At 44.1% G+C, this 9866-nt stretch overlaps 1 protein-coding gene across 1 annotated transcript; it reads left to right on the top strand.

Moving 5' to 3' along the window:
- Positions 1-1279: 1279 nt before the first annotated feature.
- LOC141111691 (putative olfactory receptor 2B8) lies at positions 1280-2209 on the top strand. The gene has a single exon (XM_073603839.1). The coding sequence runs from the start codon at positions 1280-1282 to the stop codon at positions 2207-2209; it is 930 nt and encodes a 309-aa protein (XP_073459940.1).
- The last annotated feature ends 7657 nt before the right edge of the window (positions 2210-9866 follow it).

Raw genomic sequence — 9866 nt, 5'->3', positions numbered from 1 at the left:
TTTTGCTATTCAGCACTGTGCAACTTTAATTGGCAATTGCACGATCATGCAACACTTTCCGCAGATTACATTTTTATAATTTTTTTCACACAAATAGAGATTTCTTTTGGTGGTATTTGATCACCACTGGATTTTTTATTTTTTGTGATATAAATGAAAAAATACTACAAATTTTGAAAAAAAGGATATTTCTACATTCTGTCATTAAACATATTCAATAAAATCTAATTTTGTCATGAATTTGGGCCAAAATGTATTTTGCTACAATTCTGTGGTAAAAATCCCAATCAGTGTATATTATTTAGTCTGTAGAAAATCTATAGCATTCACAAACTATGCTATACACAGTATATTTGAAAAATTATCAATCCTGATGTATTGTTTCTTGATGCCCTTAAAATGCCAGGACAGTACAAATACAGCCCAAATTACCCCTTTTTGGAAAGTAGACAATCCAAGGTATTTAGTAAGAGACATGGCAAGTTTTTGGAAGTCTTAATTTTTTTGTCACAATTTTTTCGGTAAATGATAAAATGAACCACTTAATGACCGCCCATATACTGCTGCAGGGCGGCCAATCTGTGCCGGTTTACGTACCTGGTCACACAACTGGGTGAGTTCAGGGCGCAGTGCTCTGTGCCCCGAGACCACCCTTTTTTGAAGGCAAATGGAGCCTCAGGCTCTAATCACATGCTTCAAAAAAAAAAACCCAGTTGAAATCCATGCATCCGGCGCCCTGCATGTAGATTAGGGGCCAGGTACATGGATTAGGGGGGCGGCGCCCCTGCGCCCTGTATGGTTGGGCCGCCACTGTGTATATCACAGAATGGGTAGGCTGGTTCTAAAAAACCCAGGAACAGAACAAAACGAATTAACCCCCTTTCCCAGCCTGGGCAGAAGTCTACCTAGCTGCCTAATGTAGGCAACCTGCCTACACACAGCATAGCCAACAGGTATTGCAAATTGCAAAAACAGAAGGTTTCTATAAAACATTATGTTAGTTACAGGTTAATTTGGTGATTACCGGCCAAAAATCTATTAGAGGCACTGTGACAGACCCAACTAATTGAGTTCTTGTCTATGCTCTGACCAAAAGAAGCAGACAAAGACCCCAGTCTCTTCATGGGCCATAATCAGTGGGTAGGAGGCTTGCCCCTAGTCCCCTCCAAATGCCCCTGTCCCGGTTGCGTCTGTCACAGACACCAAAAAGTATTAAGGAAGCAAAATCTTTGTTTTCCAGTGTAATAAATATTATTTTTTTAACTTTTTACTTTACAGAATGGCTTGGAAAAATGACACAATCATCAAAGAATTTATCCTTCTTGGACTCTCCAGTAATCCCAATATACAAACCATGCTTTTTGTGATAGTCTTGATCATGTACCTGATCATTTTAATTGCAAATTCTCTTATTATCTTGGCTACGATCACTGACAGCACTCTTCACACTCCAATGTATTTTTTTCTCACTTATCTATCTATCTTGGACATCTGCTACTCATCCTCACTTATACCGCGGATGCTGAGAGATATGTTGTCAGTCAAAAAGAATATTTTGCTCGGAGAATGTGGTACACAAATGTACATGGCCCTTTCGTTGGGGGAAACAGAATGTATTCTTTTAGCTATAATGGCCTATGACCGCTATATAGCAATTTGTTACCCTTTACACTATTCTACAATCATCAACATATCCTTGTGTATAAAGATAGCTGCAGGAGCGTTGATTTGTGCATTTCTCCTATCTAGTGTTCCTGTATCCCTAGCGTTAAATGGGGATCTTTGTGGAAATAATGTAATTAACCATTTTTTGTGTGAACTACCAGGAGTCTTATCATTGGGATGCGGGAATGCTAAAATAGTTGAACTTGTGATTTTTATTAATGGTATCATTGTTTTAATTGCACCTATTAGTTTTATTATCATTACCTATATTAAAATACTTAGAGCCATTTTTAGAATAAGCTTTTCTGCAGGACAAAGAAAGGCCTTTTCCACTTGTGGCTCTCATATAACTGTTGTTACCATGTTCTATGGCTCAGCTATGGCCACTTATATGAAATTTCAATTCGAGGTATCTCCTGAGATAATTAAACTTTTTGCTGTCTTTTATGCAATAATTATACCGATGTTGAATCCATTGATTTATACACTACGAAATAAGGAAGTTAAATCAGCTCTAAAAAAGGTTTTGTGCAATTGTGTATAGCAGTGGTGGGACAAGGTCATCCAGTGCTTAGGGTGAAGGTGGCAAACTGTGCCTCCCCACATTTTGGAAGAGGGTATGGGGCTAATAGAGGCATGGGCTCAGCAATGTATCTGATGTTTTTGGCATCGGCTGAAATAATACCAAAGTTTGTGGTAGTGACAAAGAAGAGGCTTATGCCGCGTACACATGATTGGACATTCCGACAACAAAATCCTGGATTTATTTCCGACGGATGTTGGCTCAAACTTGTCTTGCATACACACAGTCGCACAAATGTTGTCGGAAATTCCGAGAACAAATGTCCGATGGAGCCTACACATGGTCCGAATTTCCGACAACAAGCTCACTTCGAACATTTGTTGTCGGAAATTTCGACCATGTGTATGCAGCATAACAGTGGCAAAGGAAAAAATGTCCCAGCATCAATGGGGTCACTGGAAGGTAAAATGTCTCTGTGTTGGTGGAGTAACTGGAAAAAATGTCTCTGTGTTAGTGGAGTCACTGTAAGAAACAAATGTCCCTGTGTTGGTGGTGTCACTAGAAAGAAAAATATCCCTGTGTTGGTGGTGTCAATAGGAGGAAAGAGGTCCCTGATTTGGTGATGTCAATGGAAGGAAAAAGGTCCCTGTGTTGGTGGTGCCAATAGAAGGAAAAAAGTGCATTGAACTAAAGAAGAGATCTGGGGGTGGGGGCTTTGGGGGGGGGGGGGGTGACAAGCTCTAAGGAAGGGAGAAGGCTAAAGGGATAGTCCTGAGAAGAAGAGGGGAGGTCTAGGACTGAGTTGCCCCATCTCCACTGTGTACTCACAATATAGACCTTGTCATATATCACATGTCAAGAAAAGACAGGAAGAGAAGCAGTCTGCCTTCATTTCCCTAAAAATACTGGATGAACCCTCTGCACACTGCTATACCCTTTCTAGCAAACTTTACAATAAAAAATTAGGGATATTTAGTTCACATACATTGCAATACATGTTTAAGCTGACCAACTGCGTCTAAGTAATCCCTCTTTAGCCAGTCCTACTCTGCTTTGCAAATGCTACTGTGGACACAATGTCAACATGGGGCAAACAGACACAAAATGGGGGAGAGCTACAAGGTTTAGGTCTGGCCACTGACCTTCAATACAAGATATTCCTGTGCTCAGATCCCAATAGCTTGTACATGCATATAATCTACCAGGTGCTAAAGAGGTGTAACCACATTAACACTAAAAATACTGAATGAACCCTTTGCACACTGCTATGTGGTCACACACCTTTAGCACCTGGTAGATTACATGTACAGCCAATGTGATCTGAATACAGGTATATCTTATTTCTGCCTTCATTTGCCATTAGCACCTCACTGAGACTAAGCTGTGTTCTCAGCAGAGGTCAGCTCTTTTCTGCCCACAGTAGGCTGCATTTGAAGGTAGAAGAGAGCAGAGTCCAGCAGCTCCAGTAGCTATTAAGCCCCCTGCTCCTTCTGAGATGAGTGACACTGCAGTCACTCCTGTCAATAAGGCACAGGGGAACAAAGAGGCTGAAGCTCTTAGTGTTCCTCCCTCCACACTGTGCCCAGGGCACGTGTCCATTCTGCCCTCCCCACCTCTTGTTCCAGCCCTGGGCCATTGCATATTTAGAAAAAACGATATAGCAAGAAAGAAAAATCACCATAGTATTGCAAACATCAAAGTTGTCAACATAAGATTTTGAAACAGAAATAGTGTTGTATTGTCTGGAATACATCATAGGCTCGTCTACATGGTATCTCATACATAAAAATTTAATTTTGTCATTGGGAATTAGATATCATGAAAGCATAGAGAGAGGTGAACTAACTTATGTTAATGAACCACCCCAGAGATGAAAAAGTTGTAGACTAATGCTTAGCAGTTATATAAAAATGTCCTTACGACTAAGTTGGAACAAGAGATTCTTACAGCCCAGGAATATTATAAGGATGGGGCAAACATGTGCCATATAGTGTATTGGTTATGACAGCAAAAGCACAAACAGGTACCACAGATTTTGATGCCAAATCCTCTATATCAGGACAGCTTCTCACCTATACCCTCTCTATCCTATGGGAATCTAAACAGTTCTGAAAATCTAAATAAATACAAATATTGTAACCAATACACTCTTGCCAATTTTTTACGATGTGCTTTTGTACCAGGTTGAAGAGGCAGATGGTCTATGTTAAATTCACAAATTACCATTGAGGAGCTACAAAATGCAGTGACAGAATCCTCAAATAATAAAGCACCAGGGAATGATGGCTTACTGATAGATATCTATTAAAATTATGGAGAAGTTCTGCTCCTTGAGCTGCTCTTTATGTTACTGAAGCCAATAAACTAGGGGCACTACCCACCTCAACAAAAGAAAGCCGATGAATGAGATTACAATAACAGTACTATCAAAACCAGAAAACCTATTACCACCCAAATCTTATAGGCTGAATTTACTATTTGCCACACAAGGCCTGCTTCATCCAGGGGAGGCTATCTCCATCTAATGACACAGAGGTTCTGACCAAAGGGGGCATCCGGGTTAGGGATTGGATTGTCCTGCTGGAGCTATTTGCATAACCTGGAGAAGGCCTCAACTACCTAGAGCAAGATTGTCTGTATTATGTCTTTATGCAGCCACAGTGTTTAGTGCTGGGACTTTTGGATATGTGTGTGGGCTTTAGACAGACCAGATCCAGCAAAGAGAACTGATTCTTATTGATAACCTTGGCTTTTGTGCCATCCTATCACTACTAGATGCCACCAAGGAATGTATTAATATGAATTGGCAAGTTCTCGTTGGCTTGTGTCAGAGTGAATATCTGTCAGAACCACTCTGCTTGCAGGAAGGTATCAGCCAGAGGTGTCCATGGCTATTTGCCCTGACTACTGAGCCCATAGCTTCTATCATTCATTCTGAGCCAAACAATGCAGGATATTTGGAGGGGAGATATGAAGAAATAAAATTGTCTTATGCGCTATTATTTTTAGGAGACAATACCTTATCACTTGAAGCACCAACATTTCATATTCCTGATATGTATATGTCCTACCATGTACAATATCGTGTTCTGTTTGCATTGCTTCCTTTATATGAACCTGGTTCACACAAATGCAGGGGTGAGATGTGTGGGGTGCCATTCAGAATGAATGGCAGCCCCCGCATCTCGTAAGAGCAGTGCAATTTGGCTGTGGGTGATTGCTGGTGCGGGAACAGATGCAATTCCCACACCCACAACCAACTTGCACAGTTTGAACCATGGCTTAAACCGTATCTCTACTTTTGTGGGGAAAAAATAGAAAATTAAAAAAAATATATAGCATATACAATTGCTACACAACCCAAACTGTGATATTAAGGATTAGGGATGAGCTGAATGTACCTGGATTTGCTTTGAGGTAGGTTTAGCTAACATTACAGATGTACTAGTACTGAATTTGAACCCCATTAAAGTCAATGAGAGCTGAATGTTAAAAATAAGTCTTGGCCATTTTCTAGGCCAGGGGTCCCAAACTTTCAATTCAATGGGCCAGTTTATGGTCCTTTAGACATTAGGGGGGCCGGACTGTGGCCATAGAAAAGGTATTGATGTTAGTAGGAAAAAACAATGCCCCATCACTGGAGTCAATGGAAAGAATTGTACCCCATCATTGGTGTTATTGGGAGAAATAGTGCCCCATCATTGGTGTCATTGGGCCCTATTATTGGTGTCTAAGGGAGGAATTGGGCCCCATTGTTAGTGTCATTGGGCCCCATTGTTGGCACAAATTGGAGGAATTGGGGCCCATCTTTGGTGTCATTGGGAGAAATTGGACCCCATCATTGGTGTCATTGGGAGGAATTGTGCCCCTTCATTGGTGTGAGGGGGGGAATTATGCCCCACTGTTAGTATCAGTAGCTGAAATAGCGCCCCAAGGGTTAGATAAAAGCAAGTAAAGGGCCGCATCTGGCCCCCGGGCCACAGTTTGGAGACCCCTGTTCTAGGCTATAAGGCAAAGAATTGTTAAACAAATTATATGGAAGGGTGGGCACTGCCCTGGGGGTCATGTACAAAAGCACAAAGAAAAGTCTAAGAAAAACTTCTGTTTGGTGGGGAGCAGTAATTTTAACAATGCTAAAGGTGAAACAATACAAATGCAAAATTCCATTAACTATCATGCCTGGGGGATGCCCTTAACCTGTTTGGCTTTGGGCAAGTTTCCCTTCCCAATATTGGAAGGCATGTGGCCTGGTATGCTAGAGCAAGGGAGCGCATGCTCACTGTCCTCTCTTTCCTGGCCACCCGGGCTGCATGGCTAGTTTGAATTTTAAGAGAACCCCGCATTTTTTTCCCACATTTTTAAAATATGTATTGTCCCTTTTAAAATTTGCTTGGGGCCCCCTTAAAATTACTAATTTCAAAAAAGAATAAGATAACCATACCATGATAAAGTCCTTTATTGTAAATCAAATAAAAAATTCAAAGCCCAATGTCAATTACGAAGGCTTGCCATTTACCAATTCTTCCATGCTGCCACCCAACAATGTTGACATTATACATAGGAACACAGAGTCTCATAGCCTCTACAAAGCGCCGACATCCTCTTGGGGACCAGATGTGGGGATGAGATTCTTGTTCATTTAATATGGGAACAAGGTGCCTTGCAAGTGGGGGAAGGCAAGGTGTCCTCCTAATGTAAAAGCCCAGAATGTGTTAAAGTTAGAAGCTGTCTACTGTATGCAAAATAAAAATATATCCAAAATACACCCAATCAGGGAGAAATTACACAGACACAATGGTGGTTGAAAGACTTCTCAGTTTATATTATAACTGATAAAGACTGGCTAAGACAGAATACATCTTGATGTTATCATGAGTATATCTGTCAAGGCAAAGAAAACTTTAAGAATGGGTTCACACTTCTGCAAATTGGATGTGGGTTTCCATGCAACCAATTTCGTGACAGGTGACTGTGACTGGCTCTCAATAGAGCCGGTTCACACACCTCCCGGGCAGCCGCAGTCTGCATTGAAGAAGGGTCCTGTGCGTCTTTGGCTCTGAATCAGGTGCAATTTCAGGCAGAGATTCTGACCTGATTTGCACCAGAATATGTGTACAGCAGTGGTTCTCAACCTCAGTCCTCAAGTACCCCCAACGGGGGATGTATTGGGAACTTCCCTTAGATAAAATAGCTCTTATCAATACCATGTTATTGATATTGATTTAAAGCAGCAGTGCAAAGTAAAGGAAAACCTGAAAACGTGGCCCGTTGGGGGTACTTGAGGACTGAGGTTGAGAACCACTAGTGTACAGGGACTGTAACTAGAACCTTCAGGGCCCCGGTGGAAGAAACCGTGAAGGGCCCCCCTGACCCCTGGTCGGGGCCCTTTCTTACGGGCCTGCAATCTCTCCCCCGAGGCCTGGGGGCGGAGCGCCAGGGTTCGTTTGCAAGTGTGACTCTGGTAGTTTTGCCACTGGTGTCAGTATTTATTTTTTATTATTACTTTTTACCATTTTTTTTCACAATATTTAAAAAACATTTTTTAGGAGCCCCGTTGGGGGGCTTTGGTGATATATCAGGGGTCTAAACAGACCTCTGATGTTCCAACTTTTGAGACAGAGAAAGGAGATTGAGGACACAGCCTCAATCTCCATCTCTGCAGCCTCAGCTGCACAGAATCTTCGCTTTCTTTCACGAACTGAAGCATTGTAAAGATAGTTTACTATGCCTCAGTTATGAATGAATGGAGTCAGTGATCGGTACCTATTACTGACTCTGTCCATTCAGAGAAGGAAGGGGCTGGTAAATTACATATTTACCAGCCCTTTTCCTGCTCTCCATCCTGACAAATCCCCTGGCAGTGCTGCGGGGGAGAAAGGGGGGGGGGGAGCCAGGAGCAGTGTTGCCAACCGTCAGTATTTTTACTGGCAGTCAGTAAAAAACAGGCAATTTTCTCCTGCCAGTAAATGCCAGTAAAAGGAAAAAGTTGCCAGTAAAAAATATGGCTGTGATGTTTGGCCCGGTCCAGAGCCGGCCAAGACCATCCAAGTGCCTGCTACAGTGTGTTCGGGCAGCTCTGGTGGAGGTGGTGCCCGAGCATGTCGTGTGATGTCCTGGTGCAAGGCAGCCAAGCAGAGCGGCCAGAGCCTTGTGTGTGGGTCTGCAGGAAAGCAGCAGGGCAGGTCGGGAGCAGGACTGTCAGTGCTGTTTAGACTGGAGTGGACTGAAGGGACCACCTGGCTTGGAAAGAGACTCTCACTGTGACTCAGGAGGGGGACATTTCATGCCGGTGAGAAGTCAGCATCATCTGTACTGCTGCACACTTCTGTCATTGTCACTGTGAGAGTCATGTTGATGTGTGCCTTCCTATTCTAATTTCTTGCCCTTCTGAGTCCTGTCCCTGAGCTACTTACTTACTATATCGAAAATAAAATAAGAAATATGTTTTTTGGCCTAATATCTACCTTAAATAACATTGCTAATTGCATGTTGTACTTGTTTGTAGCCTAAATACTAAAATTTGCACTTAAAACTGTAATTTTTGGAAATGCCAGTAAAAACTTGGCTGTGCCAGGAAATTTTGGATGTTGTGTCAGTAAATTTCAATCTGGTAGGTTAGCAATACTGGCCAGGAGAGAGAACAGGGTCCCAGGGGGAGCAGAAAAAAGCTGGATAGGAGGAGTGGCGGGGGGGAAGCGTATAGGGGAATCAATCTGTCCAGATGCTGGGTGGGGGATGGGATCAGTGGCAGATGCTGGGGGGGTGGGATCAGTGCAGACACTGGGGGGGGTCAGTGGTAGATGCTGGGGGGGGGGTATAGTGGCAGATGCTGGGGGGAATGTGGTCAGTGCAAGACACTAGGGGGGGATCAGTGCAGACACGGGGGGTGTCAGTGGTAGATGCTGAGGGGGGTTTAGAGGCAGATGCTGGGGGGGAATGGGATCAGTGGCAGACACTAGGGGGATCAGTGGCAGACACTGGGGGGGATCAGTGATAGATGCTGGGGGGATGGGATTAGTGCAGACACTGGGGGGGGGGCAGTGGTAGATGCTGGGGGGGTATAGTGGCAGATGCTGTGGGGGAATGGGATCAGTGGCAGACACTAGGGGGGATCAGTGCAGACACTGGGGGGGGTCAGTGGTAGATACTGGGGGTGGGGGGTTAGTGGCAGATGCTGGGGACGAATGGGATCAGTGGCAGGCACTAGGGGGGGGATCAGTGGATCAGTGCAGACATCTGGGGGGGTAAGTGGTAGATTCTGGGGGGGTATAGTGGCAGACACTAGGGGGATGGGATCAGTGGCAGACACTGGGTGGGGATCAGTGGTAGATGCTGGGGGGGGTGGGATCAATGGAAGACACTAGGGGGATGGGATCAGTGGCAAACACTAAGGAGATGGGATCAGTGGCAGACCCTGGGGGGTGGATCAGTGGCAGATGCTGGGGGGGATCAGTGGCAGACACTAAGGGGGGATCAGTGGCAGTGTTGGTGTGTGTGTGGGGGATGGATGTGACACTGGTGGTGGGATAGGATCAGTGGCAAACACTAGGGGGATGATCAGTGGCAGACACTGGGGGGATCAGTGGCAGATGCTGGGGGGGATCAGTGGCAGATGCTGGGGGGGATCAGTGGCAGACCCTAGGGGGGGATCAGTGGCAGACACTAAGGGGGGGATCAG

This window comes from Aquarana catesbeiana, linkage group LG11 (assembly GCF_042186555.1).
Source record: "Aquarana catesbeiana isolate 2022-GZ linkage group LG11, ASM4218655v1, whole genome shotgun sequence".
In the NCBI taxonomy this organism is placed as follows: domain Eukaryota; kingdom Metazoa; phylum Chordata; class Amphibia; order Anura; family Ranidae; genus Aquarana; species Aquarana catesbeiana.
Note: the sequence above shows the minus strand (reverse complement) of the source record. Positions and strands in the feature narration are given on the sequence as shown.